This window comes from Urocitellus parryii, chromosome 7, assembly GCF_045843805.1.
Source record: "Urocitellus parryii isolate mUroPar1 chromosome 7, mUroPar1.hap1, whole genome shotgun sequence".
Lineage (NCBI taxonomy): Eukaryota > Metazoa > Chordata > Mammalia > Rodentia > Sciuridae > Urocitellus > Urocitellus parryii.
The window spans coordinates 73,685,661-73,706,518 of record NC_135537.1 but is presented as its reverse complement, the minus strand read 5'-3'; the positions used below and the strand labels follow the sequence as shown (position 1 = coordinate 73,706,518).

Sequence of the window (20,858 nt, the reverse complement as noted above, 5' to 3'; positions counted from 1 at the left end):
CTTTTTCTCTTCTTGAGCCTCCTTCCCCCTTGGACTGAGCCTCAGCACACAGGTCGCTGTCCACATTCTACTCCTCCTGTTGTAAATAGCTTTGTTGCAAGTAGATGTCTGTCTCTCACGCTGTCTCCAGTTTCTCTAAAGAACTATATTTGTGTCCTCAGTGCCTGAAACTTAGTAGATGTTCAATAAACGTTGGTAAGAGGAAAGAATTGAGGGAGGGAAGAAGAGAAGGCAGGGAGGATCCGAGTCCTAGCCTGCAGGGTGGTCAAAGTTGGAAGAGAATGAATGTCCGCCACCATAGGAAGGTTCCCTCCATGATCCTTCCTAGGGAAATTCTCCCATCACATACATTCTTGCTTTCTAGGAAGAATTGCATTTAGGCAGACTCCTAACTCTCCTATGAGAAAAGAGCTTGGTTTTCAATGTCCATAAGCACTAATATTTATGCCACCTTTGTCATCATTAATATCCCAAGCCAGCACTACTGCTACCCCTGTGTGGCTGCCCCAAACTTGCCTTGCTCCCTAGTTTTATGTTTCCTGGACCCAGGGTTAGTGTTGCCATTTCCTATCTCCTGGGTCCCTTGCCAAGTCCTCTGAATATGAATAATTCTGAATATGGGTGACTAGACAGTCCTTCCAATAAGAATTAACATTGATTATAACGGACAAGACTGTCACTCTTCCAGGAAGACACCACATTTCAGATTCCTCTAAATAGGCCAGTAACTGTCAGTACTGGTGATGCTTCTGGATGATTTGTGGCATGTGAGCCTACACATTCACATACATGGCAGACTACAAAGGCACCCTGGGAACATACAGAAGGGAGGAATAAAAGATTCTATCTCAGTTGCTTGGGTTGGCATGATGAGGAGCCAGGCTGGATGGAGGAGCTGGCCTTTTGCAAACAAAGAGCAGAATAAAGTAGGCAGAGGACCAGGCAGAACCCACAGGCCATCCTGTCCCTTGGCTCTGTAAATGTCGACCTGCTTCTCTTAAAATAATCAAGAAAATTATAGAGGAGTGGCACTTGTGTTCCTTACTAGATGCCTTGAGATGTAAAGAGTTCACATCTTCAAGAGGTTTACAGAGGCCAAAACTCCATGCTGTGAATGGGATATACTGACACCAGGAGGTGGTTGGGTTGGTTGGTTGGTTGGTTGGCTGGTAACAGTGCCTCTCAGTTTTGAGGCTGACAGATACCACCTAAAACCATACTATTCAACCACCTAACAAATCTTCCTAGAGTTACCACATTTTGCAATTGGCTCCAAATGTTTCAAAGCCCGTAGGGAAAAACGTAAGGAATTTGAAGTCAGAAAAATGCAGGTACAAATCTCAACCATCTGTTTTCAGTTAAAAATGTGATCACAGTTTACGTGGATACATTAGATGGATTGAAAACTAAGGCCCATGGGTCAAATACAGCCCATGGTCTCTTGCTTTTTTGTTTTTTTTAAATCTAAGTGTATCTGTGTCTACTTTCCCCCCCCCCCCACTACAATGGCAAAGCCAAACAGAGATCCACATGGCCCACAAAATTTATCTGGCCCTAAACAGAAAAAGGGTGGGATAAAATTATTTCACCTAAGACTCAGTTTTACCATCTATAAAAAAGGGCAAAATACTTAACACTAAGAAAGCGAAGCTGTAAAAATAGTAAGATCATCAATGTGTAAAAATCAGCTCTGCAGCAACATTTCATACATGGTGGGGTCTTTAAATTATTGTTTTAATCTTCATTACACATCCCTTTTTTCAGGTGAGAGGAGGACACAGGACACAGATGGTTTTCCTTTCTGCTCCATCTTTTTTTTTTTTTTTAAGAGATAGAGAGAGAAGAGAGAAAAGAGAGAGAATTTCTTAATATTTTATTTCGGCAAACACAACATCTTTATTTTTACATGGTGCTGAGGATCCAACCCAGCACCCCATGCATGCCAGGCAAGCGCATTACCGCTTGAGCCACATCCCCAGCCCCTCTGCTCCATCTTGTTTTCCTCTTTGTCTGAGTTTCATTCCACTTCACCCTCTCCCACCTACAGGAGAAAATTTGAAAAGAATAATGATGTAGTGGGGTTTTTTTTTAATGGAATGGAAACTTAACTTACTCTAAAAGAATAACTAATTTTATTGGACATCTCAGTTTACTTTATTTTATGTCTCTCCACTAATAATTGATCTTACCATTTTATTTTTGATGTAAATTTAACCACATGCTATATAGAAACGGACAGAGAGTGGTGACTTCTGGCCCTCTGCTCACAAAAATTATTTTCTTAGAGAAAGTATTATTTAAATGATTTTGAAATCCCACACAAAATGTTGGTCTTTTTATAAGATTGTAATAAAGAGCTCAAATTGAGAGGGGGGTAAAAAAAACTGAGATGGAGCTACATGAGGGTATCTTTGAATATTTTTCCATCAGAAGGAAGTGACTTTTCACATGTAAAAAGACAGGCACTTAGCTTCCCTCCACAAGTTTCTACAACTCCTGTCACATCAAAACACCAAAAATTTAACCTAGTGAAATTCCCTTATCACCTCCTTAGCAGGCTTACAATTTGCCTTGCAAAGAAGTCGGAATCTTCAAAATGGATTATGAAAAGAATGCACATCCCCAGTGAAGCTAAACATATTAAAGCATTTAAATGTTTTTAATCAGAACTATTACAAGGTTTAAAACAGAGATTAAATGACTTCAGTGTGAGAAGACTGAGAAAGTCTTGGGCCTGCTGAACCATATTATGTTCTGAACCTTTGTCTCACCCAGCAAGGATCACAGCACAGAAGGCTTCTTTTTTTTTTTTTTTTTTTTTTTTTTCAATTATTACCTTGTTTCAAATAAGTCAATATGATTCCAGGCATGCGGATCTACTGCTTTTCTATTTGTAACGACGAAAAGACAAACTCTCTTTTTGAATATTCATTGCGTGGCCTGCTTCTCTTCAATCAAATTGGTAATATTTTTCCTCACAAGAAAATCCAGGAAGACAGGAAAGCTTTTTTTTTAATAGATCAGAAAACATGAAGAGAATAAAAGCATGACTTTCCTCCCAGGAATTTGTGTTTCTGATCCATTTGATGAAAAGAAACCCAAACCTTTGGCCCAGTACAAATGTAGTTGCTATGGGCCCAGAGAGATTCATGGTTTGGGAGCCTCAGAGGCCTTGGGAGGCATGGCTAGTTAAAGGATCTCCATTCATCATGGCATCATGGTGGTACCTACCCCATGAGTCTGCATTGTGGGAGAGTTTAGAACTCACTGCAGTTGTCTGGGTCCCCACACACCCCCAGGAGTTAGAATAACCATATGAATCTGTGTGGTTGTGACAGACTTTGGGAATCTGGGAATTTTGATGCTTATCTTCCCCATTAACAATAGTAGATTTTGTTCTCTGTTTCCTTATTTACGACAAAAACAAAGACACACTTGCCTCAAAAAGTTGTAATAAGCTTTTAAACTGGGAAAAAGGATGTGGGTGCCGATCACATCACGGTACACAAAGCAAGGGCCCAACAAATCCTTATTCTTTCTTCATCCATCTGTGATCATGAGCCTCAGATGCACTAAGGAAACTCTAAAATGTCTTGACTCCAAGAAACCAATACTATATTTTTGTTTCCTAGTTAGTCAGCTTATTTGTTTAGGGATTGTGCCTTTAGAGAGAAAAATTACAGCGTGTGTGATGAGACTATATGTGTTTAAATGATCACCTCAACCTTTGTGAGATTATTTCACCTAAGACTCAGTTTTACCAAATTTAACATTTTACCAATTTTAACATTTCTTCCAAAAAATGTTAAAATCAACAGAAAGGGTGAAGAAATAAGCTAAGGAGAAGGGACACAGATAGTAGAAATAGAGAGCAGTTAATTCGAGAAACTGATACTACTAATTCAAGAAATTGATACACAAACAGAGTGACAGGTGCTGGTGAGCCTGCCATCCATACCCACACAGAGGTGTAGCTAGGGCAAGAACAAAAGCAAGATGTCATGATCACCTATGCCAGGGACTGAATCTAGGCTAGAGGCTGGGAAAAGCTACCCTAAAGAAATGAATGACGCTTATGCCAAACAATAGAAGGATGGGCAGAAATTACCCAAAGAGAGCAACTTTTCAACAGGGAGCCCGGCACTTCCTGGCTTGGAACCAGAACACGGCTTTATGGGTGAACTTGGCATCAGAGAAAAGGAAAGATAACAGAGTGGCTGAAACTCAGAGACACAGCACAAGATAAGTAGGGCAGAGCAGAAGGACCCAGAGAGCTACCAGCTGGGTCTCTCCAAGATGTCCCCGTAGAGCCCCAGCTATCAGCAAGTTGATGCTGCCCTGGGACTGGACAGTGACACAGCCCTAAACTCAGCCATTTTGTCTGTCAGAGAAGAGAAAGGAGCCATTCAGAACTCAATCAGAGCCCCGTAGCTGGTTCTGCGTGAAGGGTACACTTGTTGTATCATTCTCTCTGTTTTTATGTATGCTTGAACTTTTTCATATTCGGACACTTTTAAGTTAAAGAAAAGAACCCTTTCTTACACTGCCAGGTGTTTCCCTTTGGCCTGTTGAAGGAGAAAGGTTATGCCTTCCCCTGGGAGAAGGAAAGAGACAGGTTCATTCTCTTTGTAGAAAATCGAAGAATTAGAGCACTTGGTTCAATTCCCCGAACCTCTTACATCTAGGGAATTAGGCTATAAATCCTATGAAGCATTCTCTGGAGATTTCCAGGAATTGTAGTTTACACCCAGACCACAACACAGCAGGACTACAGATTTTATTTCACAATGTTTTGGCATTTGCAGTTCAAACTGAAATTGCAAAGAAGCAGAAGAGGGGAAGAATGAAGAATTGTGCAGATCTTTTCAACCTCTTATTCTCCTTTTCTGGTTCTGGCTCTATACATGGAATATTCTTATTTCTTTTCCTCCCTCCCTTTCTTCCTTCCTTCTTTCATCTTTGAGTATTGCACAATACATTAAGGGGGGGGGGAAAAAAACAAGACAGTGATTTATCCTTGCCTAAAGGCCCCATCTAGTGAGAAACACAATAATTAAACAATACAAGATCAAACATAATCAAAAACTGTGATAAGAATGATGAAGGAAAAGGATGGAATACCTGATTATGGAAACATAGCCACAGAAAAAAAACAAATTTGCATTTGGAAGCCAGAAATGGCCCTTTGCCAGTCTGGAAGTTTCAAAATTAAAGAGATATTTAGATTCTCATGTTTCCAAGGATCTTACACAAATTACACCCTTCACCAGGCCACACCTCAAAGCTCTACCATCGCATGCCACCACACTACAGACCAAATTTCAAATGTATAAATTTTGGGGTGTCTAAAAAGGGCAGTTTTGATGTCAGCTACATCGAACCTCATTTTATTAAAATGACTATTTCTTTTTAAATTATTCAATTCCAAATGATGTTCAATGGGAGCAGGAAATAAGGAAAACAAATAGTAGAAATGAAGCAAAAAGGGGGTGGGGGTGGAGAGATGGAGATATAGAAGGAAGAGAAAACAGGAAGGGAGGGGGGGAATGAAGACAGACATCCTAAAAAGAAAGTATATCCATATCCATAAGAAGCAAAAGAAAAGAAGTATAAAACTTGGCTGTTCATGATATTGATCACCATCAGTTCCCTTTGAAATGCTAACTAGTTAACTAGCTAGTGTTACAGCCATAACCCTTATTGTTAAAAAAAATATATATATATATATATATAAATATATAATCAGTTAAAAATGTGTGTGTATGTGTATATATATATATATATATATATATATATATATATATATTTTTTTTTTTTTTTTCAAAATGGACCAGACTCTTAGATATCTTCTGAGAAACTGGCCTCTGGCTTATTAAGCAGTGTCTTCAATAATTCAAAGGCACAGATCACACAGGCTAGAAGTAGCCTCCTCCCGCTCTAGAGGTTTAAAAATCCAAACTCTCGGATTAAAATATTTCCAAGGGTAAAATATATCCTTTACCAATGCCTACCCGAAGAAAAGGAACATCTGTCTTTATAATCAGTCCAAAATGATGTCATAAACTGTCATCCCAACATGCGGCCCCTGAACTGTTGTTTTCCAAAGTCAGATTGATCTTTGGGGCTGCAGTGCAGTCAGAAAGCAAAGACACCTGGATTAGACGGACACAATCCAGTGACAGAGGCAAAGTTAGAAAATGGCATTCATCTGAACTGGTGGATTTGGGTGGCTTTGCCATGGTGTTTCAATCAAGCTGCACATAAAACCTTGTTCTTAGAACTGTGGCAGCCTACCTGGAAATTCATGTTCCCTCTAGTTCTGAGAAGGCATTTACACTAACAACAGGGAGGATAAAGGAAAGAATTTGTGCTCTTTTCCAGAGAAAGCAAAATTTGTCACCTCCAGTCAGATTGTTTCTAAGTAACTTTCCAAGTAAGCAGTCAGACACACAGAAGGGGATGGGGGGGGGGGATGGTAGCCTTGGGGTGGGTCTTAACTGCCTGCTGAGCTGGAGGGTCAAGGACTGGGAGGGAGTGGGATGACTCAGAGACCCTGAAAGCAAGTGGATCCAGAGCTGCATCCCGAACAATGCCAAGAATTCAAGGACTAACTGATAAAAAATGGGGAAGACAAGAAACAAAGAACTGGAGGGAAAACAGATCTAAAATAAAGGAGAAGAGAAAAAAAAATCAAGTAGATGGTTTTCTTGGGACAAGGGTTATTTGTCAGATGTTTGTAGGGAAGGATCTCGTGGAGAGCCCGGGATGGCATTCAGACAAAGGCAGGAGCACAGAGCATCTGCTGTCAAGGAAGCAAGAGGTTTAATTTCAGGGTAGATTAAAGACAATTTCCATCTGAAACAAGAGGAAGTCAGGAAGGAGAAAAGATAGAACACTTAATCTCTCAAAGGCAAGACTCAATTTTTTTTTTTTTTTTTTTTTTTTGGTAAAATGAAATCATTGCACTAGGTAAGCTCAGAGGTCTTACCATCTATTTTAACATTTTAAGAAATAATAGAATCCCTTTGAGTCCCCTCCAGCTGTTTTCACAGTTTGATCTTAAAACTTCGCTGTTCATTATTTTGAAAGACAATACCAAGAGACACATTATTTATGTCCTGGGACCACTGAGGGAATCTTTATATTTTAGTATTTTAATGATGTGAGCAAAAATATATTGTTCAATGTCACTTACATATTCCTGCCTGGGATGCATACCTTGAATCTAAACAAAAGCAGACAAACCCAAAATGAAGAAGATCATCTTTTTTTTTTTTTTTTAAGGTACTATACTCTTCAAAAATTTCAATGTCATGCCAGTCTGAGGAACTTAGCAAGACACTGTCTCAGAATAAAATATAAAAAGGATTGTGGAGTTAGCTCAGTGGAAGAGTGCCCTTGGGTTCAATCTGTGGTACTGGAAGAAAATATTCAATGTCAGAAAATGCAAAGAAAGTCTAAGCCTATGAAAACATTCCAGATTAAAGAAAACTAAATCAGTATGGAAACTAAATCAGTATGGCAGCTAAATACACTACCTTATCTTAGACTTAATCCTGTACCAAAAAGAAAAAGATTTGGAATGGATATTGTTAAGGTCAACTGATGAAACTGAAATGTTGAAGGTGGATTAGAAAGAAATATTAAATTGGCTGAAGTTGATAACTTTACTGTGGTTTTATATGCTTTTTCATAGTAAATAAGCACTGATGTGCCTTAGGGTAAACAGTCATATATCTTAGTCTCAAATGAGAGAGAGAAGAGCATAATAATAGAACAAATGAAACCCAATAATAATCTAGGCAAAATTTATATAGGTATTCAATGTACTATTTTTAGTTTGAAATTTTTCTATATGTTTGAAATTATTTTTAAATAAAATCTTAAAATATTAAGCTTTAACATTGTTAGCTAAAGAAGCCGTTCTATACCCCCATACATCAGATGTTCCAGAGAACTCCACTCCAATCACAAGGCAGTGCCTTGCAGAGCAAATCTATCTCGACACTGGAAATAACCACTCTGGTATTACTTGTGTAAAGAGCAAATGATTGAAGCATTCTAAGGCAGGACTGTATTTGTAATTTACCTATTGTAATTTGTAATTGATGAAACCGGAATACTGGAGGTGGCTTAGAAAAAAAGTCGATTGGAAAAAAAGGAATGCTGAAGGACTTAATTCTAAAATGGGCCCATATTTCTATTCAGATGTGTATTTGTCTTATAAAAAAAAAGAATTGCTAAAAAGAAGGAAGAGAAAATTATAATGAAATGAAGAAGAGAAATGCTAATCATTGCTGAAAAACAGAACTCATTAAAAGGGGTGAACAGAACAGAATGGACATGGAATTCCTCTTTAGTATATAGACTCTTTTCATTGAAAGCAAAGCAGATAGAAAATGTTCCCTTTTCTACTGACAGTGTATCATCTTCAGTTCCCAGAGAGTCAATCACAGACTGGATTATTCTTTTAAGACAATGAAGCAAAAGGGATAAAGGTTACAGGAAAATTTGAGTGAGGCTAATTTTTCTATTAGATCTAGACAGGTGGAGTATCTGAAAAGCTTGAAAACAATAGTGTTTCAGACTGATTAATTGGTTGATTGATGGATTGGCTTCTTTTTTTTTTTTAATTTTTCAGAACTGGAGATAGGACCTAGGGCTTCATGCATGCTATGCAAATGCTCTGCCACTGAGCTATATCTTCAGTCCCATATTTCAGATTTTTAAGTTTAAAGGGGGGGGGTTGAAATACTTGCATTTACATGAGATATCTTGGAGAGGGGGTCCAAGTCAAACACAAAATTCATTCATGTTTCATATACACCTTATACAAATAGCCTGAAGGCAATTTTGTACGTTATCTTTATTGCACCTGCATTTTAACTGTGACCCATTATATGAGGTCAGGTGTTAATTTTCCTCTGTAGTGTCACGTGGGCCCCAAAAAATGTTTTGGATTTTGGAGCTTTTAGGATTTTTAATTTTGGGACTAGGGATGCTCAAACTGGTGGTGGTAGTGGTGGTGATTTGTTTTATAACTGCTTTGGAAAACAGCCTTATGTAACATCTTCCAATAAGAGTGCTTGCTCTTCAGTTTGCACAAAGTCTGACCAACAAGGCAGTCACCTTCCTGAAGGTGGCACTAAGCACCAGCGCTTCCTGCTGAAGGTGCATCAGTGAGAACACAAAGAGTGTCCCTGCACAGCTAAGATGTCCAGGTTAAAAGCAAACTGAGTACAAGTCTATTCAAGAGGCTACAAGTTTTCAAGGGACACAGATAAAAGGTGAGGTATGAGCAGTTTCTATGCCATACAAAGGCATTGAAATCAAAATGGCACAACCTTTTATTCTTTGATCTGAACCGATCATAAATATCATTCACATAGTCATTATTCTGTCACCTTTTTTCTCCATCCTTTCTCTTTCTTAATCCAGTTTTAAATCCTTCCACTCCTCTCTTTTCACTTTAGAATTTACTGTAAATTGCTATGGCTGTTTTCTATTGCACAGAAACTGAATTATCATAAACTCCTTTGTCCACTGGTCTGTAACTAACCTACAAATATTGCCATAGATAGCTTCCTGTGACTTACAGGAATAAAAAATTTTGTGCTGCCCTGAAAAAGATCAAAAATCAAAAACCTGAAGATCCTGACATCCCCGTTTAAACATTCTAGTAGATTTATTGTGAGGAAGTATGAGAAGTGGATTTTGGAAAACATTTTCTTCATCAATAATTGGTTTTGTTTTTTTGAAGTTTGTGTTAATCAAGGAGACAGGGTAAGATGTGATTATTGGATTTGAATTTTTTATCCATTAATATGGCCTCTTTTCACAAGAATCGTATTTTTAAAATTTATTTTTCAAGGATAGTAGACAACAGCTCTTTTTCTATAAACATTGTTTCAAAAAAGAAAAGTACCGTTCCATCATAAGCTCCTGGAAATCCACACACCTTCTATTATTTCTAAAGAGGGAAGTAAAACTAGTATTCAGCCTGAGTATGATTAATAATAGATCTGATGAGGAGAAAGTCAGTTTAATTTTATAATACCTGAAACCATTCTTAACCTTGGCAAGTCTCAGCACATCTTCTTGAGTAAAATAATTGCAAACTCCAGTGACAGAGTGGAATTCTCCAAAAGAGATCTCCTGGGAATCTGGTATGTTTTTAGGTAAGATCTGTCCATATCTGGATCATAGACAGAAATTTGAGACCCAGTTAAATGGAATAAAAGTATAAGAAGGCAATAAAAATTAATTCCAAAGTTTGAAGATCTACTAACCAAATGGGCCTGATAAAATAAGAGGAATGGCTAAAAAATGAATTTCAATACAATCATTAATTTATGAAAGACTAAGAAATGAAAGACAGTGAATGAATACTTCTTTTAAGAGAAAGGTAGTCGGCACAGATAGAAGCTGCAGGAACCCTGAGTATCCTCAGCCATGAGGATGAGCTGCACACTGGGCAGCACAAGAAACACTGTCAAGCTAATTATGTGAACTTCTTTCCTTATTCTAAAGAAAGAATAAACTCTCTTTTGGAATGAAATTCATTCATTTTTGCTTGGAAGCAGAAAGGTAAACCATGTAGCCCCTCAAGCTTCAGTGTGATGCTATATACCTTTCAACCATGGAATCTCCATAGTGGTAGGGAGCCCCGGAGATTGCCTGCCTTATAAATGAGGATCTTGTTGGGTGCAATGTCTGTAATTCCAGCAGCTCTGAAGGCTGAGGCAGGAGGATTGTGAGTTCAAAGCCAGCCTCAGCAGAACTTATAAAAAGGAGTAGTGCTAAGCAACTCAGTGAGACCCTGTCTCTAAATAAAATACAACATAGGCTGGGGATGTGGGTCAGTGGATAAGTGACCCTGAGTTCAATCCCTGGTACACTCCCACCCCGCCAAAAAAAAAAAAAAATGAGGATACTCATTTCAAAGGTTGTCCAGGGTCATGTGGTAATACCTGGTCAAGTGGAACAGCAACCCCATTCCATCAGCCTCCAGCCCAAGTCTATTGACACCAAACACACAGAAAGTTAAACTACCCATTCTCTACATCCTGGACCTGACACTGGTTTGGAGTAGCATTCCTGTGAGTGTCCAGCCTTCTCCAGATGGTTGATGCCTTAGAGAGGACAGTTAAGGATCCCCACCTGAGTGAGAAGTCCACTAAAAATCCAAAGAAAATAAGAGCCTTTGCGGAGGTGGAAGCCTGTCCCCAGCCACCAGCCCCGTGTGACTTGACTTCCAGGGCATCCCTGCCTCTCTCTTTTGACAGAATGTCTTCCTGTTTGCCTTTGTAGGTTTCACAGCGGCCGCCTCCCTGGTGTCCTTGGCTTGGGCTCTGGCCTCCTACCAGAAGGCCCTGCGGGACTCTCGAGATGACAAGAAGCCCATCAGCTACATGGCGGTCATCATCCAGTTCTGCTGGCACTTCTTCACCATCGCGGCCCGGGTCATCACCTTCGCCCTCTTCGCCTCGGTGTTCCAGCTGTACTTTGGGATCTTCATCGTCCTTCACTGGTGCATCATGACCTTCTGGATCGTCCACTGTGAGACGGAATTCTGCATCACCAAATGGGAGGAGATCGTGTTCGACATGGTGGTGGGGATCATCTACATCTTCAGCTGGTTCAACGTCAAGGAAGGCAGGACACGCTGCCGGCTGTTCATTTACTATTTTGTGATCCTTTTGGAGAACACGGCCCTGAGCGCCCTCTGGTACCTGTACAAGGCCCCGCAGATCGCCGACGCCTTCGCCATCCCTGCGCTGTGCGTGGTCTTCAGCAGCTTCCTGACGGGCGTGGTCTTCATGCTCATGTACTATGCCTTCTTTCACCCCAACGGGCCCCGGTTCGGGCAGTCACCGAGTTGTGCTTGTGAGGACCCCGTGGCCGCCTTCTCTCTGCCTCCCGAGGTGGCCACGAGCACCCTGCGGTCCATCTCCAACAACCGCAGCGTGGCCAGTGACCGCGACCAGAAATTCGCCGAGCGGGACGGCTGTGTACCTGTCTTTCAGGTGAGGCCCACGGCCCCGTCCACCCCATCGTCTCGCCCACCACGGATCGAAGAGTCCGTCATAAAAATTGACCTGTTCAGAAATAGGTACCCAGCCTGGGAGAGACACGTGTTGGACCGAAGCCTCCGCAAGGCCATTTTAGCCTTTGAATGTTCCCCGTCTCCTCCGAGGCTGCAGTACAAAGACGATGCCCTTATTCAGGAGCGGTTGGAATACGAGACCACTTTATAAAAACGAGAGAACTTGCAGGAGCCACAACATCCAGATGAAGGGGTGACAGCAGGGCTGTGGCGATCGTGACACTTCATCTTACAGTAGGGGCAACAAGCTGCAATGTTCTCAGTCTGCCCCCCGTCCTCCTGTTAGGGTTTGTTCCTCCATCAGCTAACTGCCTGCTGTTGGTCTTCCTTCCAACCAGCAGCAACCAGAGTCTCTTACTCCACCTGAAGGAGAGCAACACCAGCTCAGTATGACTGTGGCTACCCAATTCCTCCTGCACTGGTCTTGGAGCACCATCCACCAGAGGGGACTATTATTATGGAAGAGTTTGCCTCCAATCAATAGGGTGTTTTAATGGAGTTAACTGATTTTTGCATAAAAATATATTCAGTCATACACACTAACACACACACACACACACACACACCAGTCCTCTGTCAAAATAGCTTAGGTGATTTTCTTGATGCAAAGCTCTGATTCCTGAAGAAATATAAAAACCAAGAGAGAGAATATATCCCTCAAGACTTCAGAAAAAAAAAAGTAGTACTGCTTAGAAAAGAATTCATAAACCATTTTCTCATTTGAAAACCAATATCATGTGTGGGGAAAAAAAAAGCCTACTCAATAGACAGCAAACTCAAGTGTGTTTACACATGTATTAGCGTTGATGGAATGGTTCATTTTATACACATTTCAGGATTTGGGTTTTTTTTAATTTTAAATTTTCAGTTGAGAACATCTTTATGACAGGAATCCTATGCAGCACATGTATGGCTTTCGACAAGACCAAGGAGCTCAATAACTTCGTGATGTAAATGAAATGATAATCATCTTTCAGTATTCAATTGCAAAAGTTTAAAACATACACCAATAGGAAGTGGGGGGAAAAGAGACAGAATAAAGAGTCTGATTCCCAGGCGTGTGCAGCTCACACTGGAATGTAAGCACAGAGCCTCCAGAGAGGAGTGGGCTGCAAGTGCATCTGTTTCCGGATACAGAATGAGTGGCTCGCTGTATGCATGTGGGCAGGTGTGATTCCAGAAGACACCATGCCTCATCTTTCTAGTGCCAAACTCCGTCCAACCACAGGACTGACACGGAAGCCCCAGTGACTGAGAATAAGTGATGTGAGCCCCCTGAAAGCAGATAAACAAATGAACAAGTTCTCCACTGTGTACAGACTTACCCACCTCCCATCCAAGCTCAAAGTGATATCTCTTTTAGAGGCTTTGGGACAATGTTAGTAAGTATGAGCATACCAATGCGGTGAATATGCTATAAGGAAACCCTTCTGAACTGGTTGAGGGCTTATCACTCTATCCAGCTAAGATTTGTATTTGAATCATCTGTAAAGTCGCACTCTTACAACAAGCTTCTGGGTTTTAAATACCTCCGTACAGCAAGTAAACGTTCCCTGCTTTCTGTTCTCAGTGTCCTTGGTCATGGTGCTTTTCGTTGCATTAAAAGTGCCGGTCAAACTTTGATAGTATTTTTTTATAGTTGGTGCAGAGTGGAATAACTCATGGATTATTTCAATATTTTTGTAATAAAAAATATAGGGTATACATATAGGCATCATCACTTTTTTTATAGACCTGGAATTATTTAAAATACTTTAAGCATCATAATCACTTGGGATGTCAGAAACTGGTCCACAAATTCATCAGCCTGCCTCGGCAGATTGAAAACACTTGTCTCTTGCAAGATCTGCAAGTTGGTGCCCCCAGGAACCTGGCCAGGGGTGCTATAAGAATATCAGGTGAAGAGAGAAACAGCCTAACTAGAAAGGGCTTGTCAAGACTGGCCAATGTTTCCCAGGAAATCAAAGATGTAAATGATTATTTTCATCCATTCATTAGAATAAACCTGACCACAGTGGAAGATGTCTTAAACTTCTTTCCCTGGTTTTATATTAACCCAACTGATAGATTAAAGCTTATTCAAGTCACTAAAAAAGAAGGTAAAAAGTCAGATTAATGTAATTATTTACTTATTTGGACGGTCCTATTCCCTTAAAGTGGTCAAGTTCTAGAGCCACTGCCTGTAGTAAGTATGTCATCGACAAACTGCTGTCCCCGTGAGGACATCCACAGGAAGTGACAGAGGGCTCAACCTAGGACTTCTTTTGGTACAAAGCCCCAAATCAATTTTTTTAAAGATAAGACAATTTTTACCAGTAGACATATTTCCTAGTACTCCATGGCTTGATCCTCCAAGCAAGACTTCCACTAAACACAATCAAAGCTAATCATTTTTTCGGGATGTGGAAAGATCACCTCGTCACTGGTAAAGCTCCAGGAGGACCCTCTTCTTGTCAGCACATGGTGAAAATATTCCACCCCCATTGTAGAAGGGGGAAAAAAGATCATTTTTGGCAAATCCTTCACCTTTGTGCAGAATCATGAGTTATTAGCTTCTTTAGTTCCAAGACAACTTTTAACTGATGATCTGTGGAAACGGAATTTCTCAGTTGAACTATACCTTGATTCCACGAGTTGTAACAGATGACAGTATAATAGTGTCAAGCAAACAAACACGACAGCCCCTTCACTCTTCTTATCATGTAAGTTCTAAGTTATTTCTCAACTTGGTCCCTCACTTACCATGTTAAGATTTGAAACAAGGACTATGTAAATAAGAGATAATGTACTGTCCTTTATCTTGGAGGTGAGATTGGCAGTCAGGAGGGTGTGAGAAGTTTGAATTTTTAAATGATTTCCCCAATACTGTAAACGTTGTTATTGGACATTCTTGAAGATTGTGATGTTTTAGTTAACAATGAGTTCTTGCTAAGGAAATGATATATCCTTCATGTTATAAATTACAACTTTTCAGAAGATTACAAGAACAGCAACAACAAAAAACTACTCCAGAGGTAAATCATGATTTAATCTTGCTTCTGTGATTCAGAAAGCACACCACTGCCATAAGACAACTTTTATTAGTTTCTAGAGGCATAGATAACGGAGTTTTTAAAGTATTGGGATTTAAAGAGATGTCATCAAGGTGCAAGGGAACAAAGTTTGATTTTTGTGTTTAAATTTTAATTATTTTTCAGTCTGATATTAAACCCTTGCTGGAGAGTAACTGAAGAATAATCCAAGAGGGATGAGCTATGGTTAGCATATAAATGGAAATAATGAGATTCTTTATCGTCTAGTCTGATTTCTGGACCTAAGTCCACTTTGAATCCCTTGAGAGGATGTTTCTCTTATTATTCACCTTTTTTTGCATAGGATCATGACATTTTCTAAAGGAAAAATACTATAACTTTGTCTTTTACTTTCAAATTAACATTTTTAAATGAAACTCGCTATATTCTATCCATGCCAAGACTTTTAAGTTTTTGCATGAAAGAAAAATAAATTTTTTTCCATGCAAGTCAAATGTGATTCTCCAAAATGACTATGTCCTTTAAATCCTCTTCACACTTCTACATTTTTCTACTTAACTGTGTGTTATCTAGTTTCACAATATAACTTTATAGACACTCAGTTTCTATTCATTTATGATGAATACAACAAATGAAGTAAATTCTCTTATTGAGTCAAGATCATGTGATTCAAGTGTTAGCAAAAATAAAATACAAAGATAATCTGAAAATAAAAGTAATATGAAGAATTTATGGCTAATTCCTACATGCCCTATCTATTTTGCTCTAGAAATAAATGAAGCGAGAGCGCTGACCAATTAAAAGTGAATGAGAATAATTGAAATCTCATTGACTTTTTATTTTATTTTATTGAATTTTTTATTTTAAGAAATAAAGCATATACTGCCCTTTAGTGCATATAAAATGGCATGCTACTGACATATGAACTTTTAGACAAGCTTTTTCCTGCTGCCTTTTCAAAATCAACCATGCCTGTAAGACAGTAATGTACTTGTGAACTTTGGTTGGAATACCTACTCAGAGTTCAGCACTTCTTAGCCTAAATGAAATTTCTCACTCCTTAAAGATCCCATCTTTGAAGCAGCAGAATAGAATAGTTTTGTGTTTTCAAAGTTTCTTTCCCTGAAAATATTGAATCGAGCAGAGGAAACCTCTGATGTCCTTACCAGGATTGTGTAAGGTTACGCATTCACTTTCAAACGTACCAAAAGTCATTGAGTGGAGACACGTCTGACATAATGTTTAGACAAGAACCACAGAGACGTTTTTTCCCTAATGAACCATTTTCTAGACTAAATATATGCTCCCTTGCATTCTCAACACATCTTTGCCATTAGCCATTATAGTTACTATATAAAGCTTGGATGAGATGCCTGCATTTTTATGTTTCTAAGGGAAAATTTCTTAAAGCCTTTGTAAAAATAGCTCAGGCTGTCTTTCAGAATATAGCTCAGAGGATAGTGAAGCACGGGGTGACAGCACAGCAAGACTGAGGTCGTCATTCATATAACTTCAGTGATGGATGCAAATCAATTCACATTCCTTTATCTTAGCAATGTCACTTTTGAAAATAATCAAAATCCTGCCAACTTGTGACTCATAACATTCCTTCTGCCTGGTGCTTGATCATTTCCAAATGGCCAAGGATGGGTCATTTTACTCTAGTTCCAATTTCAGAGTCAACCTGCCTTAGACCAGGCTGTGAAATGATCCGAACATTTGGATGACATCTCTTCTTCTCACTTGGGCACCTGTACGGCAGCATTAGGTCACTGCAGAGGTCTCTGTTGACATATGTTTTGTCCAACTGCTGTCCTGAAAAATGGGCACATGGAAAGACTCTCCATGTGTGTCCAAGATTGACAGTCTCAACAGGACCATTACTCATGCCAAAGTAAAACTGTGGACTGTGGGTGGAATTGTATAAAAACATAACGAGGCATTTAATTTTGCTAATTGTAGCAATTAGCCTAGCTGGCAAGCATCCTGCCCCCACCACAGAAAGCCAAGAGGAAGTAGTGACAAATAGACATGTGTCCACAGAAACATGGGGTTCAGAAACTCTCCCCAGAGTGGCTGAGGTGTCGTACGGTCTCATCATCCATCTGAAGCTCTTTCTCTAGATTCCACGTGGAAAAAACTAACCAGTCTTTTTTGATTTGTATGCAGTGATCTAGCCCAGAAATGCAAAACTCAGCAAACCTGGTGACCTAGGTTCCACTAAATAAAGGATACCATAATATCCCTGGCATGTTAAAATGTTTCCATGTTATACTGACAGAAACTAAGTCAGAGACAAAATAACTCAACTGAGTTTGTGCTCTTATTATTTTGTTTCATGGTAGATTTTCTGGCAGTTCCAATTTCCATACTGATGGTTGTTATAGTTAAAATTTGGAATCTCCCCCCAAAACTCACATGTTAGGCAATGCAATAATGTTTAGAGATGAAAAAGATTTGGATTGTAGGAGCTCTGATCTCTTTAAAGAATTAATCCATTTGATGGATTAACAATTTGAATGAACTACTGGGTGGTAACGGCAGGCACATGGGGAAATAGGTCACTGGGGGCGTGGCCTTGGAGACTATATCTATCCGGGCCCCTGACTCACAGCTTCGGTGATCTGAGCTGCTTTCCTCCACCAGGCCCTCCTTCCAGGATGTTCTACATCACCTTAGGCCCAAAGGAATGGAGCTGTCTGTCAGGGACTGAATTATCTAACATTGTGAGCCCAAATTAAGTTACTCTTATCAGGTCTCTCTCTCTCCCTCTCTCTCTCTCTCTCTCTCTCTCTCTCTCTCTCTCTCTCACACACACACACACACACACACACACACACGAATAATAAAATCATTTCCCATTACTATGATTGAAAGTTTATTATGTGCCCAGCACTGTGCTAAAGAGCCTTATCACAGCCATCTGGAGTTACATATTTCCAGATGATGAAACTTCAGTTCAGAGATGTAAGCAACTTACCAAAAGCTCTAGAGTTAGGCGATAGTAGAGCTGAGAGTGGAGCCTAATGTTTAACAACTGAGAGTCCTTCTAAAAGACCAACGAGTCTTCCAAAATCTACTCCTGGTATGCCAAGTCTTCCAAGTGAAGAGAATCATGTTCCGATGATCAAATTTTTCCTAGAAATTTTTATTTTAAAGTCAAAGATGTCTTTCAAAATGAAAAGTTAAAAAAAAAAGCTAATGATGAGAAATGGGAGTCTTATAATTTATAACTGAATCTTTCTTTAATTCATAGTAGGCAAATCAGTGCTGTTCTTCCACTCCCAGACAATAGTGCTACTCTGCATTAAGTTAAGTGATAGATATAATTTAACTTAATACTTCTTCTCTTGTATGATACTGTTATCCAGTTAGGCAGAAGGAAAATAACTGAACTCCACTGTTTACTTTGACATGCTAAAGAGAGAGAAAGAAAGGGAAGGGAGAGGAAAGAAAATAGGAAGGAAGGATAGAAGGAGATAGAGCTTAAAAAGTCTCTGAAGTGGCATCATTTTTATATTATAAGGTAATTCTGTTCCTGCAATCCTTTTCCCCTAAATTTCATTTGCTATCTTGAAGGTCACACAATTTTATATTTATGATGATTATAAAACCACTAGCTGAAACCATCATATAATTCTAGGAACATTATCTTAGATTAAAGGGTTAGATGAAAAAATATAGCAAATGTTTAGCCTATAGTTATTGAATTACAACTCATGTGTTCTCTCTTTTTTCACTAAATGTAGCATCCCTAAAGTTCAGCAAGATGACCGAGTTGACAGCAATGATGTCGTTGCACACACACACATGTGTGTGTGCGCTGTTTGTATTGATTCTTTCAAAGTAGCCAATAATAAACCCAAAACTTTCTCAACAGTCTGAATGTAATGCATTAAAATATGAGTAGTCATCTATCCTCCTACGTAGATTGATTCAATCAAATCTTTAGGAGCTTATGTCAAATTAGAAGTCACTAATGTTTAAAGGAGATAGCCTCTAAAAGAAATCTAAACGTTACTTTATGACTCTTATTTTATAAGAGAGGCAACCAAGACCCAACGAGATCAGGTAATTTTTGTAATCATTATTACATACTCTACACATTTATTGATTCACTCTGTCATTCATCCAACAAGCATGACTTCTATTATTAAGACTGACTGCCAGGCAATCCACAGAAGGAATTCTGCATTCAGTTACTTATAATACAGTTAGGAGCAGCTAAGGCAGTTTTATGACTTCAATTTTAACTCTTTTTCTCCAGCATGCTGCTACTTCTCTTTCCAATATCTATGTTTAATTCTATATTAAAACAGTGAGGAAACATAAGCTTTTCCAAGGCTATCCTGTAAACCTCACAATGAATCATTCCCACACACAATGACAAACAGAAGGTAAGAATTTAAGTGCAAAGATAAATTAACATTAGATGGTTGCCAATAAACAGAAAAGCCATTTAATAACTTGTTTTTATGGCTCTCCAACAGTAAATGTTTTTTAATCAAAGTCACAAAGCGACAACAACAACAACATGGAAATACTCTCTTGGCACAGAGTATTTGTCTTCAAACCATCAGCTCTGAATAAACGTTGGAGATAGGCCTGAGAATTCCTTTCAAGAAAAGTCATAAAATTAGGCAGCCTCTTTAGTATTGGAAGTTTTCCAATAAATTGCTTCTTTGATTTTCAAGAAAGCAGAATTCATTAGCACATACAGTATTTCTCCAGCATACTAGTTATTTAGGAATAACAATTTTGGAGACGAATCTCAGCTGTTATTACTCGGGAGGTCATGCTAAAGTGATAACCTTCTGTACCCAGAGCACTCTGCCCATTTACATGTCAGAAGACAGGGCAGCCAGCCCCACGTTTTGGGGACATCACAGTAGCATTGTGTCCAATCCACATCACTCCTGCAGTTCTACCCGAACCAGTTGACTCCCAAAAATAGAAGGACTGTATTATTAAAGATCATGATTAAATTGAATAACTAATTTTCTTTAAAAGAAATAATTCTGGTTAGGTGATTTTTAAGACTGTTGGTCTCTATGAAGTACACAGAAAGAGAGAAGAGAGAATATTAATTTTTACAAGTCCAGAATCCTTGAGAAAATTTTTGGTGAAGCTCATTAAGCATTAACAAAAAAAAAAAAAAAAAAAAAAGTTCATGTAGAAATGTTAATACGTCAGGCCCCTGATTTCTAGGTTCCAGCCACCATTATCACATTCATTACCACGGTTATCACTGTTTTCACCACTCACAGCATGAGAGGAAGCCCGTAGTAACTGATTAAGATGTTTGCAGAGCAAAGATCATATCTAATATCAAATCAGCATCAAATTAATTAATCAAAATAATAAGCAAATATTACCAGCACAGTGCCAACACAAAATTTCCTCTTGTGCTATTATTGAAGCCTGTCACCTACTTTGTTATTAGAATTTCAGAAAATGTAAGGTTTTGTGTTTTTATTATACTTCCATCTACCAAATTAAGCAGGTTGGCCCTCTCCTTTCTCTTGTGCTTAATTTGCATTAAAATGGAATTAATCAAATTCTTACTTCAAGTGCTGAAAATAGGAACAAATGGAGATGTTGTGTTTAAACTAATCTAATTTAACTGTTGTAGTGGCATTCTGGCATGGAGTTGTATCCAATCGACACTTAAATATTTCAAATTAATTCATTTATCAGTAAGTTCTAAAACACCTCTGAGT

At 39.0% G+C, this 20,858-nt stretch overlaps 1 protein-coding gene across 1 annotated transcript in view; it reads left to right on the top strand.

Moving 5' to 3' along the window:
* The window catches only part of Xkr4 (XK related 4), a 399,419-nt gene extending 387,162 nt beyond the window's left edge, over positions 1-12,257 (top strand). The window contains exon 3 of the mRNA XM_026394422.2: positions 11,311-12,257. Within this exon, the coding sequence (XP_026250207.2) occupies positions 11,311-12,257 (947 nt within the window). The remainder of the gene's footprint in view (positions 1-11,310) is intronic.
* Positions 12,258-20,858: the final 8,601 nt, after the last annotated feature.